The following is a 15,123-nucleotide window of genomic DNA, read 5'->3' as shown; positions in this document are numbered from 1 at the left end:
AATGATAAAACATTCAGTTTGTTTGTTAATATCGTTTGCACGCCATTGATTATTGAATCACAAGTGAGAAATTCAAATGAGCCAATCGGTAGCGAAACTGCCGCGCGCGCGTATGCCGCTGTAGTCTCCGAAACAGGATTTCATGTCATAGATGGGAATGCTGTTTTTTGTACTGTCTCTTGGAAAGCAAGAGTGGGACGAACGGGTATTCTGTTCAATGGTGTAGACATCGCATACAACCACTCGTCCGAAGTAGTTCGTAAAAGAATAACGCAACCTTTGAATATCGAATTATCATTGGTTATTAGATTCTTACATCTATGATATTAAGTTTAATTTCGACCATAATTTCAGATATAAATTGGTAAACCAACATTTTCGACATTAATGTGGAGATAATGAAAAAAGAGAAATACAATTGTCTCTAGTTAAAAGCAATTTCGGTAAAATAATGGAAGTACCAATCTGAAATCAGCTACAATCAATTGCTAATAACTTCCAAATTTATATGATACAGAATAAATCGAATTGAGGAAATATATCACTTCAAAATTGATAAGTGGAATGTTTAAAGATTAAGTGACGATATACGAAACTGCAATAAAGCTTCTCTCATGGTGGCATAGAATAATGAAATCTTTAAATGGGCGAATCTATATTGATAACAGTGTCCGTGATTCATGTGCATAGAGCGTATCATTGTGAATAATATATTGTGCATTCAACATTAAATAGTAGAATGAAAACTGAAGTTTTCACAATCTAAATTCAGCATGCCTCGAAAGACGCTGAGGATGTACTGACAGTCACGTAAACGTATCGAATAACGAAGGAGATTTGTGTGTATTATCGTAATTTGACAGATTCGTCGGTTCGTGACAGGAGTGTGCGATATATTCCCTTTTCTTTTTTTTCCTCCGCTTCGTCTTTGTTTAACCTTCTCAGCAGTTTTCCCACTCAGTGGTCATCTCCGTTAATAATTTTCAACCCTTATGCGTTTTATCCCGCATCTTTATTTGCCGGTTAAAAAAGAGAGCACTCTTTACCCTTCCTCATCTCTCCCCCCCTCTCCCGCCCGCCTTATTTCACTGTCTTTCTCCAGGTCTCTCATTCTCTCCCCCACTTCATCGAGGCATCGCGTATTTTTTCTTTCTTTTACTAAATGTTCACGATAACAACAAAATTTTCGATCCCTCTGCACACCGTAAACCTGGATGTGTGATCGTATTTTCATACGATAGCCGATTAACGGCTATTCTACCTTGTACGCGAGTGAATGTTCTCTACGTTTAACTGATGTCAATGTATACACAGTGTAACGTTATCGCAGCATTGGCCACAGAGCATTTTTAAAAGAATCTCGTCTAGCTAGAAATTCGACATGATGAAGAGCAGTGCTATGCTTAAAAAGGAAAGCAAAATGCGCATACGTGCTTTTCCGGTGAGTACGGCTTCATTCGTTTCCCTTTTTAGCTCTCGTTCGTTTTACTTCTTAACATTTTTTTATTTCCTTTTTTCCGTTCTACTCTCTTTCTCTCTTTCCCTCCTTTCTTTTTTCATTTCCCCTCGCCCTCTGTTTTTCTTTCACCTTAAGCGATCTATGAACTCGTAAATACAATACGTTATTCGAATTTACTGCATACATATGTATATTTTGATAACCTGTCCTTTTCAAATTACACGTCAAAGTTACAAGAGATTTTAGGAACTCGTCAAAGCACATTCTTCTCACTACTTGAAAATGTTTTTACTCGAAATCCTATTTTTCTATTCTGATACTTAGAGTAACGCATTGCAAATTATTTATGAACAGAGACCGTTTCTTTGTTCTTGATGTTACAATGTTTGTACTGTTATACATTCTGTCATGAATATGAATATATTTGCAGTTGATACAATAGTGTGCAAAATAAATGCAATGAAATACAACTACATTAATACTTTCAATGTTTATCAATGAATTTCAATTTGACCTGTCAATAAAGTTTTTAACTTAAATTGGGAACGCTGTCTAAATTTATGATTATAAAAATGTAAATCATGCAAATTCTTTGTCGATTAATATTATGATATTTAAGAAGTAACTACAAAAAAGGGAAAAAGAAAAGAGATACCTTCGTTATTATTTAAGCTATCATTACGAATATTTGGGTAGTTTTATGTTTTGGCCATATTTTATATCAAGTAGGTGATTTATTACAAAAATATTCATGTATTTCTCTTTTACATTCACTATTCCAGCATACTTCTCCTATATTTATTTGATTCTATAATTATTTAAAGTTCAGCGAACCACAAAACCTATTTGCAAAACAATATTAATGAATATTAAACAATGTTGTTAGTTTAATATTAGGAAAGAAAAACATTCTGTCGTAATTTATTTTTAATATAATTGATATTTTTAATTATGCGCATCCTTAAGTATAGTTTTCTATTAAAGTTAGAAACTGTATTATACAATTTAAAATTCATATTATTAATTTTGAATAAAACTTGCTTATCTATCATTTTTGACACTTGTTTTTAAATTTTCTATTTAAATATTAATGATCATATCAATATTACATAACGCAATAAAATATTATGTTTTCTTCTCTCTTGTTCTTTTTTAGATGACTATGGATGAAAAGTATGTAGAAAGTATTTGGGCATTATTAAAAAATGCAATTCAGGAAATTCAGAAGAAAAATAATTCTGGGCTTAGTTTTGAAGAACTTTACCGTAATGCTTATAACATGGTTCTTCACAAATATGGAGAACGTTTATATACAGGATTAAAGGAAGTTATAACACATCATTTGGAAAATAAAGTCAGGGAAGATGTATTGCGATCGCTCCATAACAATTTCCTACAAACATTAAATCAAGCTTGGAACGATCACCAAACATCTATGGTGATGATAAGAGATATTTTGATGTATATGGACAGAGTGTATGTGCAACAAAATGACGTAGACAATGTGTACAATTTGGGACTTATTATATTTAGAGATCAGGTAGTTAGTTATTATTCAATTAAAAAGCCTCGAAAATATGATTAGGGACTTCATTGGTTAATGAATTTTTTATGCATTTGTATTTTTAGGTGGTCAGATACGGATGTGTTAGAGACCATTTACGAGAAACTTTACTAGGTATGGTAGCAAGGGAGAGAAGAGGAGAAGTAGTAGATCGCATTGCGATAAAAAATGCCTGCCAAATGTTAATGTTACTTGGCATTAACAATCGTCAAGTTTACGAAGAAGATTTTGAAAGGCCTTTTTTACAACAAAGTGCTGAATTTTATAGAGTAAGTACATATTGCTTTTTTTGTCCATCTTCTAATATTATCCATCATTATTCTCTATGCAGATGGAATCTCAAAAATTTTTGGCAGAAAATAGCGCATCGGTATATATAAAAAAAGTTGAAGCTAGAATTTGTGAAGAATCAGAAAGAGCGAAACATTATTTAGATGAATCTACTGAACCACGGATAGTAGAAGTTGTAGAAGAAGAATTAATTAAAATTCACATGAAAACTATTGTTGAGGTAAAAATTGTATTCTATTGATGTATTATTTCAGGTTATTATTCTTTAAATTAATCAAGATCCAATAATGCATATTCTTTTCCTTTTATCTCTTTTGTTTTCCTTCCTGTCCTTTTTGCCATTTACAGATGGAGAACAGTGGAGTTGTACACATGCTAAAAAATCAGAAAACAGAAGATCTCGGATGCATGTATAAATTATTTTCAAGAGTGTCGGATGGTTTGCGTACGGTATGCGATTGTGTCTCTCAATTTCTTAAAGAGCAAGGACGTGCCATGGTTCAAGAAGAACACGAATCGACGACAAATGCCGTACTTTTTATTCAGAATTTACTGGATTTAAAAGATCGTTTTGACCATTTTCTACATTACTCATTTAATAATGATAAGAATTACAAGCAAATGATTGCGTCTGACTTTGAATACTTTCTCAATTTAAATACAAAGAGTCCAGAATATCTTTCGCTCTTCATTGACGACAAACTGAAAAAAGGTGTTAAAGGGGTTAGTCTTACTGAGTTAACTAATATTCCTACATATAAGTGCTGCAAATATGCGAGAACCTGATGCTTAGGTTGAGATGGGTTGAGAAGAGATTGAGTTGAGTCAAGTCAGGTTGGGTCTCGAAAGTACCTTGGAAATCCAAAATGTTAAGTTTTCTAAGAATTTAGAGATTCCCGAGATTTTCAGGATTCTCAAGAATTATAAAATTATTGCATAACGAATTCTTTCTCACTAAGTTATAACTGCAAATATTGACAATTTTTTATTATTAAAATCAAGTATTTCATTTTGTAGATAATTGTAAGAATTTCGGAATTCTCAAAAATTCCAACTTTTTTTAATTCATAAGATACTTTAGAAAGTATCTTACAAGTTCGATAAGTTCGAAAGTATCTTATAAGCTCGACCTGACCCAACATTTTTAGGTTCACGCTAATCTCTAACGTAAACCTTTTGTATTATACAAAAATGATTTTACAAACAAATGAAAATTAAGATTAGTTTATTTCTTCTTTGCTCATTAGTAATTCCATATCCATGCTAATCAATGTTTACTTGAATGTTTTTTTAGATGACAGAACAAGAAATCGAGGGTATCTTGGATAAAACTATGGTTTTATTTAGATTTCTTCAAGAAAAAGATGTATTTGAACGGTACTATAAACAGCATTTAGCTAAACGTCTTCTCTTAAATAAATCTGTGTCTGATGATAGTGAAAAAAACATGATATCAAAACTTAAGGTAACGTTTCTTTGTCTTTACAAATTATTAATAAATAAAATGCTGGTTTTTAATTCTTTATTTTAGACTGAATGTGGGTGTCAATTCACATCAAAATTGGAGGGAATGTTTAAAGATATAACAGTTAGTAATACTATTATGGATGAATTCAAAGATCATGTCATGACATCGAATGTAAGCATTTATAAGATCTATAATATAGAAAATTATGTAGTTTTGCTGAGCTTAGTTGAGCTACTAATAATTTCATACATGTCCTTTTCAATTTTATATATTTATATAGACAAATTTATATGGCGTGGACATAAGTGTAAGAGTTTTAACAACTGGTTTTTGGCCAACACAATCTGCGACTCCAAAGTGTAGTATGCCAGCTGCTCCACGAGATGCTTTTGATGCCTTTCGACGTTTCTATCTTGCTAAACACAGTGGTCGGCAATTGACACTACAACCACAGTTAGGTTAGTCAGCTATAACAAGACGGTATATTCTTGTCTTTATAAAATGTGTCTTATTTAAATGACTGCACTACTAAATAGTAGCGAAACGTAATTATTTCAGGTTCTGCAGATTTGAATGCTGTATTTTATGGGCCACGAAGAGAGGAAAGCAATTGCGGTGGTTTAGATACACCATTGTCTTCAAGTTCTATTGGTAACGGAAGTGGCAGCACTAATGGCAGCCTTTTAAGTCAGCGTAGCAGCAGTTGTGGAAACACTAGGAAACACATAATTCAAGTGTCAACTTATCAAATGTGCGTTTTAATGCTCTTTAACAAAAGGGAAAAGTTAACATACGAGGTCAGTTTGAGTCAATTTTTATTCTTCCAATTAATTCTGATTGTTACTATGTATCCTAACTTATTTTATGATTACATTTTTATATACAATGTATGAAACGTTGCGTAGGAAATTCAAGGTGAAACCGATATTCCAGAGAGAGACTTGGTTAGAGCATTACAATCTCTCGCAATGGGCAAGGCTACGCAAAGAGTGTTATTAAAACATCCTCGTACAAAAGAAATAGAACCTTCACATTATTTCTGTATTAATGATAGTTTCACTAGTAAATTACACAGGTATTATGCTTATATTAAAATCGTTATTAAAGTAATTTTCTCTTGCAAGTTTTACATCAAAAATCCATCTCCATATTACAGTCTTACAATAATATATACGTATTCATTCTATTAACTCAGTGTTATTTGTTTCATTCCATACATTACTTTCAATTATAATACGATTATTTCTAGAGTGAAAATTCAAACAGTAGCGGCGAAAGGAGAATCGGAACCGGAAAGAAGAGAAACTCGTAACAAAGTGGATGAAGACAGAAAGCATGAAATAGAAGCAGCCATCGTTCGTATTATGAAAGACAGAAAGCGTATGCCTGTATGTATAATATTTCCGTATATAAATAAATAAATAATTAAATAAATAAATATATATATATAACTTCTATATAACTTATCTAAACTTTATATCTTTTGTATCTTATATTGCATTTTGTCTTGTTGTTTTTAGCACAATATACTTGTAACCGAGGTAACAGAACAATTAAGAGGTCGATTTTTGCCATCACCAGTAATAATTAAAAAACGTATCGAGGGTTTAATCGAACGTGAATATTTGGCGCGCACGCCAGAAGATAGGTACGTGCATTACCAATTGTATCTAGCATTTTATTATACAATTTTTAATAATTATTATTTAACATTAATTTTATAAATATTCAATTGTAGAAAGGTTTATACGTACGTTGCTTAATGCTCGAATTCAAATATTGGATCTGTACAAACATGTAAGTAACTTGTAATAATAATAATAACGATAATACCTATTCCTCTAAATATATTTCAATGTCTCATATTATATATTGGAGTATTATATATTATACATCATTTTTTCAATGATAAATTAATTGTTATCGTTTTTTAGTGTTTTCTTATACGAACATAATTAAGATGATCACGCGTACGAGGCATTCCACATCAACAACTGTATATATACTGCTGATAGTTAGTTTGTTTATTAAACATTCCATTAATTTGTGGTCATTTTTATTACATAAATGTCCGTTTTCATTTTAGGTTTCAAACAATTTTAATATTATTTATTCGCTTTGAGTAAAATTGTTACATATTTTATGTATCCTGTGTTACTCGAAAGTAATTATATTTAACGCTAAACCTAAAATTTAAGATAGAATTTTCAATCAGAAAACATCAACGATTTTATTAAATAAATTAAATTCAGATTAATTGATGTTGATTGCCTCGATATTTGAAGATAGTGATTACATGTTAAGCTTGATAATTGACTAGTTTGGTGGAAAAGGTTGACGCAAACGTTTTTATAAATATATTCTGCAAGTAAAACTCTTAATACCCCCTTTTCCGTAAGTCAGTTCAATTTTATTGTGTTGTGTGTAATTTAAATATATACGTAAGAGAATACTTATAATAACAGAAAATTATAAATTCAATTCAGTCCATAGTGTTCAGCGTTAAGTATACGTTTATTTGTAGTAAATTGAAAGTAAGTTGAATCGAGAAAATTGGTTCATACGTTGGTTATATTATAATTAAGGAAATTTTTAGTCATAAATAATTTAACCATATGACAACTTGGTATAATAGCACTCACTTAAGCGTCCACAGTTTTGTTCATTTAAACATCCGTCGCCATTCTCTTCAATTCTTAAAAATAGGACTTCGGAGTGACCTTTGAATATGCTGAACTACCAAGTGAAACTTGGCACAATATCGATCTTACATGCATGTTACATGCACTCGTCCTTCCTACTTCCATTAGTTTAATTCGCAGAGGACATCTCCTCACTTAAGCGTCTTTATTTGGTACTGACAGTGACCGCTTAAGTGAGCACTACTATATGTATTTGTGATACATCAATTACACGTGTATATACATAAATAGTGTGATGTGTGTCTCTGACTACATTTTCCTTATTTTCAGTTTCAATTATTTCATTTTAAACATTTTTTATACATGATCCCTTTTAAAACTTTATCATATCTATTTTTCAAAACGTATTTTATCTTCGATGAAATCGATTATATAATTGAAAGTGAATAAAAATACGTAAAAACAAAATGTTTGGTAGACTGTTAATAAGTTCTACCTCTTCCACCTAGCTCATCAGTTATTTCAGTATAATCGAATTAATCCAGTTCTTCGTTAAACCACAGAATGTTTATTGTAGTATGCCAAAATTGGAACCTATGAATCTGTAACAGATGCGGAGTTTAATGATGGAACTAAAAAAAAAAAAAGTGTGCACGCATGAGCTTATATAAAAGACGAACAAGTTAATAAAGAGATAAGGGAAAAAAAGTTATGATTAAAAACCGCATTATTATATGGGCTCGAATATCGACAGATGGAAAACACGTGAAATGCATATTTTTATTTTCATTTATATCTTTATTTATTAATATAGAGTTTAATATTTAAAGAAACAAAGGTTTTACCCTTTCTTACGTAAATCGAATAAAAAAATTGAACCCTGTAAAAGCAGCCCTTCGTTTCAACACGTCGTAAACATAATATTATGTTAGTTCCGACTGATCCTTTTGTATACAGAGTGTATGCATATTAGTGATACAATTCAGAAAGAGGTAAATCTACATAAGAGAATAAAAACAGTAAGGTAGAATAACACTTTTTCATTAATTTTCAGAAAAACCAAGTTTGAACATTTAACACGTGCTCTCAATTAATTTACGAATAAATATGAGTGGTACAATCAACAGCAATTTATTCTGTATGAAAAATAAGTCAAGATTTTTCTGTAAAAAGTAAATAACTTGAATCTTCAATTTTGTTCTGTATTCAAAAATGAAGTGCCGTATAAAACAAATATACATTTTTGACTTATTTCTTCGCAGAGTAACCATATGTTGATTGTATCGACCACATTAATGTAGGAATTAGCCAAGTTTGCATATATTCGTTAAATTTTTAAACCTGATTTTTCTAAAAATAAAATCTCAAATAAAAAAATGTTATTCTACACTTTTATATTATATTTTTATGTAATTTGTCTCTTTCGAGCTTGTATCCCCCAGTTAGTACATATCTTCTCTGTGTGTATGTGTGTGTTACATATTTCAAGAATCTTGTCTTTTATTTATATACATAGTGTAAATAATATATAGAATGGTAAAGTATATTTAAAGCAGTTTAAATGCTACCATGAATACTTAAGAATGTATATTTGAATTATGTATTCTACAATATAATACTATATAAGTAACAAATTGACAAAGATAAGATTAATTCAGATAACATTATATAAAAAGGCATACGCAAGCGCGCGCACACACACATACACAGATGTAAACTAATTTAATTGTACTTATACGCAAAATATTGAGTTACAAATGAACCTTTCATACTAGAAGATGGAGTTGTTTTCAAGGTGGGCATTTTAAAGAGATACACTTATACATAATCATATATAATCAAAATATTGACACTATTATAATTACGAGTATCAATGCGCTCAATTTAATAATTATATAAATCATTTAATACTACTAAATTCGACTGATGCAATACCAAAAGTCATTCATAATTTAAAGAGTCAACACCTTAATAATGCATGGTCAACATTATGGAAGTATTTTCCTTCAAGTTGTAATTTCCTTGCTGTCAACAAAAAAGAGAGCAGGTAATGTTTTTTCTTCTGCTTCAAATGATAACAGATTATGTGCCCACACATGTAATGACCTCAAAAGGTCACGACAAATTGTATACAATATTATACAGTTAGTTTATTATATTTTTCTTTGCTCTGAAAAATTTGTTAATTTTATAAACATTACAATTTGCATATATTAATATCATTGTCGGTAGTTAACCAATACTGTACACATGTATCTCGATAAACTTGGTTTTCGTATAACAGATAAGTCTATGTTGGCTTGAATTAAATTAGCTGATGGGTGACAGGCATCATGGTGAATAGGACTGATCACCCATGGTTATTCGTTAGAAGATGATGATTCCCGTCTTTTTTCTGCATGTTTTTTTGTGAATTCCTCGGCGTTCTTTACAAACTTTTTTCTGTCTTTTAAAAATTCCTCTGCAAGATCTGCTCTTAACGGATGTTCTGGTTCTGGATCATTAACTAATGCTATCAAAGCCTGTACAACTACAAATAAACATACATTGTACATGGCATAATCATTCAACGCACGATAGATTAAAACAAATGTTCACCTTGAACTGTCTTTGTAGCTGGTTTCCAGTTCTCAGCACTTATAATTGGTAAGCACACTTGTCCCTTTTCATCCACATTTGGATGATATATTTTCGTTTTAAAATTTATTTTTGGTGGTTTAAAAGGATATTCTGCAGGGAAATTTATTTCAATGCGAAATGCTCCTTTATTATATGGTGGATTATCCTAGAATATTTCAAGTAAACATAATTAATATTTCTAAAAGAAAAACAGCAGACAATGTGTGTTAGTAAAAATTGTTAAAACTTTCATCGTAATGCCATCAGCAGCAAAATTTAAAGCATGACTTGTATACAATTATTCTAATATTTCTAAAATCATATTATACTATAGTATTGAATATATCTAACTATAGTTGTTTTTACAAATAGGTTTAGGTTAGGTTAGGTTAGATTGCATTAGATTAGATTAGATTATATCTCGAAAATAGATTAATACATTAAAACGTACCGGCAATATAAGTCCTTGCCAAGTAAGAATATTCGATTCATCTACTTGGATATTTGTAAAATTTTTCATTGCCGAAGCTCTTAAATCACCAAGTTCCTAAACAAAATATTAATAATGGTTATATTCGGAATTATTGCTACGTATGAATCTCGTAATGAATTATTTTCGAACAGCAAAGTATTTTATCTATTTGTCATAAGGAAAAAAAAAAAGAAGAAAAAAAGAGAAAAGATGAGCATATTTTTAACTGAATGCAGATAAATAGCAAAGAATAGTACAAATATCAATGTTCCGTATCATCGTAGAACGTCCTCGGTACCAGTTTGGTTAAAGCTGTACAAATTAAATTTCAATTAAACACCTATAGGATAATAATGTTGTAACTTTCAAGCTCGTACTCTACGATGTTTTACAAACGACGGATTCGATATACGATCGTTCTACTGACAGAAACTTTAATTTACCTTTTGCAACCTTTTCGTCGCTGCCATTTTGAAAATAAATTTCACTAAAGTAGCTAAGCGCTTGTCAGGTTCCTTGGTGATGGGCTTCGCAACCTATTGTGCCTTGAAAAATACCCTAGCACTTTTTCGCGTTGAGATCTTTCACGAGTAAAAACCGCATACGTTCCCCCTTGTTGAATCTGAATTCGCGATGCCACCTTTCTCATCAATTACAAATATAGATATTTTACTCTGTTCCTCGCGAATATAAATTGCTGTTCCTCCATTCGTTTAGCTGTGTAATACACGCTCTATGTGTAGGTAGGCCTTAATTCGTTTCACACCACAAAAACGCGTGGCGTTAGTTCCGCCTGAAGTGTCGCGCGATGCGCAACTTTTCTGCCCACGATTCATACCAAGGTTGCATCTTTCTCGCGCATCGCACGGCACTTCACGCAGAACCGCCATAGGTTTGCTTGCTGCCGAATAGCGAACCAGCATCGTGCGGTTATATATATGCATATATATGTATATGACGTGCACACACGTATGCACGTATGAATAATATGCAGGGAAACGTATATGTAAAATTAAGGTTAAAAGTTATTGTTTGGTTGAACGCTATTGAAAAGGCATACGTATCCGAGCATTAAGTTTAATATTTCAAATGCCTGAAAGGTGAATACTTCAAATACCTGAAAATTATTTGAAAACAGCCGGAGAGTTATTGATTTAAACATTTTCGCGATATAGGTTGCGTTTCTGTCACTACAAAAACAATCTAGTAGATATTTTGATGAAAAATTACGTACATGTACATTTATATGATTTGATGTTGTAACAAAGAAGAGTACGAGGTGGTGCGAGATAATAAAAGAAAGGAGGAAGAGGTTTATAATAAATAATATATCACAATGTCAAAGAGCAACATTAATTTACCAAGAGCTCCGAAAGAGTTATGTTTTTCGGAGACTGATTTCATTCAAGTAAGTCATTGTCGAGACGTGTCTTATGCTTTGCTGTGAAATCTGTTTAATTTTCAATGTTGTTTGTGAATTTGTAGGAAAACTTTAATGTGGACACTTTTCTACAAGAACATAGGAAAAACACAAAATTGGAAACGATGCGAGACGATCTCGGAGTATACTTGAAATTATTGAGGTCCGCTATGATAGATTTGATCAACAGAGATTATACAGATTTTGTAAATTTATCGAGTAATTTAATTGGTTTAGACAAAGCTATTAATGACTTGCAAACACCCTTAGGTCAATTAAAGGAAGAAGTGATGGTAAATTATAAAGGAAGAAATATTTAACCAAAACCACCGGGTTATAGATTTTTTTATACTGTTTTAATAATTTGACTTTTGATTTTTTTATTAACATTTACAGCAAGTAAGACAAACCCTGGATGATGAAATTATGACAATTACGCATAATATAAGTGAGAATGAGAGAATTAGAGATAACAAGCAAAGTGTGTACAGTTTGCAGCACGTTTATACATCTTTGAATAAGCTTTCATCCATAATATCTTTAAAAGCATTTCTTGAAAGTCCTAACAAGATAGATATTTTAGAACAAGCTGCAGGAGAATTTAATCAGTTGCAGTTCCACGTGTCCAGATGCAAACTGAATATCATTAATGAGAAACAGAAAGTATGCTTACGTTTTAAGTAATCAGAGATAGTAATCAGTAGATTATTTTTTAATAAAATTAAAATAATCACGACAGTAATAACGATCTATTGCAACAGGATGCTGAAAGACTAGAACAATCTTATATGACATACCTGAACGAATTCTTTTTAGCTTGTATACAAGAAAAGAATTCTGTTTTATTAATCCGTTGTTTAAAAATCTATATTACGCTTGATAAAATAAGAGACGCAGAAAATTTAGTGAGGAAAGAGATTGTTGACCCTTTAATTCGTAGTGTAATTAACATAGAAAACTTGCAAATGGATTTGCTTGGCTTACAAAATATGTACAATAAACTATTGAATATCTTAAGTGTAGAATTGAAACAGTTATTAGACATCACATTATATCCAAATAGGTATGCATTTTATTACACACGAATTTTTGTATGTTATTTTACCGATATGAATACTTTCAGTGATGTTTATTCCAGACTTTCTGTGAAAGGTTACAATTTCTTGGTGAACAGCTTTTGGATCGATGTAGAAGAAAAAATTGAGGAGTATATAAAGTGTATCTTTGCTCCCGGAGACCCTGTACTATTCCATATGGTAAACAAAAAAAAAGCAAAGTAAATAAAGCTTTAATAATAGAATAATGGCATACATATACATAGTTAAAAATTCCATCTGTTTAGAGATACATAGCAACGTTGGAGTTCTTAGAAAAATTAGAAGCTGAGTGTGTTACACCCGAAACATTAACTGCCTTAAAGGAAAATGTACAATATAAAAACTTTTTGAAGAAGTGGAATTTACCAGTATATTTTCAAATTAGATTTCAAGAAATAGCCAGTGGAATTGAGACAATTTTAATTGAGCCAATATCACCATTATCTGTGAAAGGATCACTGGAACCTGTTACTAACGGAAATGATTTCTCTCTTCATGCAACTTGCGCCATATGGGAAAATCTGCAAAAAACTTGGGATAACAACGTGTATCTATATCAGCTTTTCCATAGGCATGTTGTATATATACTATATGCATGTGTATTCATATATAAGTCGTATACATACATGTACACGAATAAAAGTAATACAATTTTTATCACATTTCACATTTAGGTTCTGGAAATTCACCCTCCAGATATGTGCCAGATATCAAATTTGGATTCAAACAGTGCTCAAAGAAGTACACTTTGCTCTTTTTTTCTTCTTTTAAGTAATGTACGCGCGAGAGTTTATTAATGGTGGTAATCTTGATTTTTCTTTTTATGGAAAAGGTATGGCCAGTAGAGAATGAAGTAGGCAATACGAGTACGATAGAACATTCTACGAAACTAAATTTCCTAATTTGCTTGTATAAGGATGTAGAAAAATTTGTAAATATACTACCTTCTCTTCTGCAAACAGTTAAATCGAAACTTAAACAAGAGTCTCCAACAGTGCTGAAAATGTTAAAAGGTTGCAACCATATAAGATGTCAATATTATTACTTATTAGTTTCAAAACTATTCCCATCATTATATATGTATATATTACATATTTTTTCGTAGATTCTCTTGATGAGACGATAAAGAATTTTAACACCATTTTGCCAGAAATTACAGAAGAAATTGTGAATGAATTGTTGAAACAATGTGTAACACATTTGAAACAAGTCAGCGATATACCAAGGCTATTTAGACGGACGAAAAGGGATGTACCAACAAAACCATGCGCTTATGTAAAAAATACTCTTGCATTTCTCATTAATTTCCGCACGGACTACAAACAAGTAATACCGGATAACATTAATTATTTGCTAGAATTAGCCCTCTCATCGTTAACTGAACAGTAAGAAAGAAGTAACTATTAATTATTACATTTACTAAAATTTCAACACATTCAATTTGAATTGTTATCCGGCAGTTATCTGGCTTCCGTAACAGATGTATTAACTTCGGTGCAAAAAACTGAGGAAAGTTTAAGAAGATTAAAAAAAATACGCGATAAATCTACGGGTTCTCATCTCTCGGAAGTTCAGGGAATCAGTGATGATGAAAAAATACGAATTCAGTTGCAAGTTGATGTGCAAGCTTACGCGAAAATGGTAAAAATCTATTACCACATATTTGTACAATTTATTCTACGTTGCGTAAAAAATGTCGCTTACGTTCCAACATAAATTTGATTATGTACTTTAGATCACAGAGATGGAGATTCCAACTTCCAACGTGCTTCACGTGAAAGAGTTATTATACGCTGTTGAGACAGCAACAAGAAAATAGTTATATTTTTCTTTCTATTTATTTTTTTTTATTTTCTTTGTAAATTGACTAAAAAGAAACGTATAAGCAATCATATCATATGTATGTATTTGCTATTTATTGTTATACTAAATATATGTACATACATAAAGTCGAATATAAATACGTACGTATAACAGCTGTACATATAGAAAAATATTAATGTTCGTATATTTTTATTATATATATCTCTGATCTCTTTAATAGTTTCTTCGTTCATATCTTCAATTTTTATGATTACTGAAACTATAGCC

At 31.1% G+C, this 15,123-nt stretch overlaps 3 protein-coding genes across 7 annotated transcripts; 2 read left to right on the top strand and 1 right to left on the bottom strand.

Annotated features, from left to right (window-relative positions):
* Positions 1–1,299: 1,299 nt before the first annotated feature.
* On the top strand, positions 1,300–8,312 carry Cul3 (cullin 3). Of its 4 annotated transcripts, XR_013102286.1 has the most exons (15): positions 1,300–1,441; positions 2,616–2,999; positions 3,089–3,292; positions 3,355–3,534; positions 3,663–4,037; positions 4,609–4,779; positions 4,846–4,953; positions 5,063–5,240; positions 5,341–5,579; positions 5,688–5,857; positions 6,032–6,170; positions 6,303–6,430; positions 6,521–6,579; positions 6,717–6,796; positions 6,869–7,726. XR_013102286.1 is itself a non-coding variant. In XM_076901211.1 (14 exons), the coding sequence occupies exons 1-13, from the start codon at positions 1,382–1,384 to the stop codon at positions 6,543–6,545; spliced, it is 2,361 nt and encodes a 786-aa protein (XP_076757326.1). In that variant the 5' UTR covers positions 1,300–1,381; the 3' UTR covers positions 6,546–6,579; positions 8,002–8,312. The 4 variants fall into 4 exon arrangements, 3 of the variants coding, with proteins under 3 accessions (XP_076757326.1, XP_076757329.1, XP_076757327.1); XM_076901211.1 differs by lacking the exons at positions 6,717–6,796; positions 6,869–7,726 and adding an exon at positions 8,002–8,312; XM_076901214.1 differs by lacking the exons at positions 6,717–6,796; positions 6,869–7,726 and adding an exon at positions 7,988–8,312.
* Positions 8,313–9,549: 1,237 nt separating this feature from the next.
* On the bottom strand, positions 9,550–11,097 carry Ubc10 (ubiquitin conjugating enzyme 10). Its single transcript, XM_076901210.1, has 4 exons — positions 10,959–11,097; positions 10,495–10,590; positions 10,023–10,209; positions 9,550–9,954 (listed from the first exon to the last, which is right to left on the bottom strand). The coding sequence occupies exons 1-4, from the start codon at positions 10,983–10,985 to the stop codon at positions 9,785–9,787; spliced, it is 480 nt and encodes a 159-aa protein (XP_076757325.1). The 5' UTR covers positions 10,986–11,097; the 3' UTR covers positions 9,550–9,784.
* Positions 11,098–11,676: 579 nt separating this feature from the next.
* Cog2 (conserved oligomeric Golgi complex subunit 2) lies at positions 11,677–14,914 on the top strand. Of its 2 annotated transcripts, XM_076901205.1 has the most exons (11): positions 11,677–11,923; positions 12,001–12,228; positions 12,332–12,598; positions 12,697–12,998; positions 13,074–13,191; positions 13,278–13,603; positions 13,707–13,773; positions 13,865–14,045; positions 14,138–14,417; positions 14,493–14,673; positions 14,768–14,914. In XM_076901205.1, exons 1-11 carry the CDS (start codon positions 11,852–11,854, stop codon positions 14,849–14,851), a joined length of 2,106 nt encoding a protein of 701 aa, XP_076757320.1. In that variant the 5' UTR covers positions 11,677–11,851; the 3' UTR covers positions 14,852–14,914. The 2 variants fall into 2 exon arrangements, with proteins under 2 accessions (XP_076757320.1, XP_076757318.1); XM_076901203.1 differs by lacking the exon at positions 13,278–13,603 and having other exon boundaries at positions 13,074–13,211.
* The last annotated feature ends 209 nt before the right edge of the window (positions 14,915–15,123 follow it).

The sequence above is a fragment of the Xylocopa sonorina genome, chromosome 9, assembly GCF_050948175.1.
Source record: "Xylocopa sonorina isolate GNS202 chromosome 9, iyXylSono1_principal, whole genome shotgun sequence".
NCBI classification, from domain to species: Eukaryota; Metazoa; Arthropoda; class Insecta; order Hymenoptera; family Apidae; genus Xylocopa; species Xylocopa sonorina.
The sequence above is the reverse complement of the archived record's forward strand: the minus strand, read 5'-3'. Positions and strand labels throughout refer to the sequence as shown.

What these genes read in the sequence shown, in the direction of transcription:
- Cog2 (XM_076901205.1), top strand. Translation starts at nt 11,852, where the DNA reads ATGTCAAAGAGCAACATTAATTTACCAAGAGCTCCGAAAGAGTTATGT. An exon ending in TCATTAATGAGAAACAGAAA is followed by an intron (nt 12,599 to 12,696) that starts GTATGCTTACGT and finishes CTATTGCAACAG; the next exon opens with GATGCTGAAAGACTAGAACA. An exon ending in TTCAAACAGTGCTCAAAGAA is followed by an intron (nt 13,774 to 13,864) that starts GTACACTTTGCT and finishes TTTATGGAAAAG; the next exon opens with GTATGGCCAGTAGAGAATGA.
- Ubc10 (XM_076901210.1), bottom strand. Translation starts at nt 10,985, where the DNA reads ATGGCAGCGACGAAAAGGTTGCAAAAG. An exon ending in CGACGAAAAGGTTGCAAAAG is followed by an intron (nt 10,591 to 10,958) that starts GTAAATTAAAGT and finishes TATTTTGTTTAG; the next exon opens with GAACTTGGTGATTTAAGAGC. An exon ending in AGCTACAAAGACAGTTCAAG is followed by an intron (nt 9,955 to 10,022) that starts GTGAACATTTGT and finishes GTTTATTTGTAG; the next exon opens with TTGTACAGGCTTTGATAGCA.
- Cul3 (XM_076901211.1), top strand. Translation starts at nt 1,382, where the DNA reads ATGATGAAGAGCAGTGCTATGCTTAAAAAGGAAAGCAAAATGCGCATA. An exon ending in AAAGTGCTGAATTTTATAGA is followed by an intron (nt 3,293 to 3,354) that starts GTAAGTACATAT and finishes TTCTCTATGCAG; the next exon opens with ATGGAATCTCAAAAATTTTT. An exon ending in ATCATGTCATGACATCGAAT is followed by an intron (nt 4,954 to 5,062) that starts GTAAGCATTTAT and finishes ATATTTATATAG; the next exon opens with ACAAATTTATATGGCGTGGA.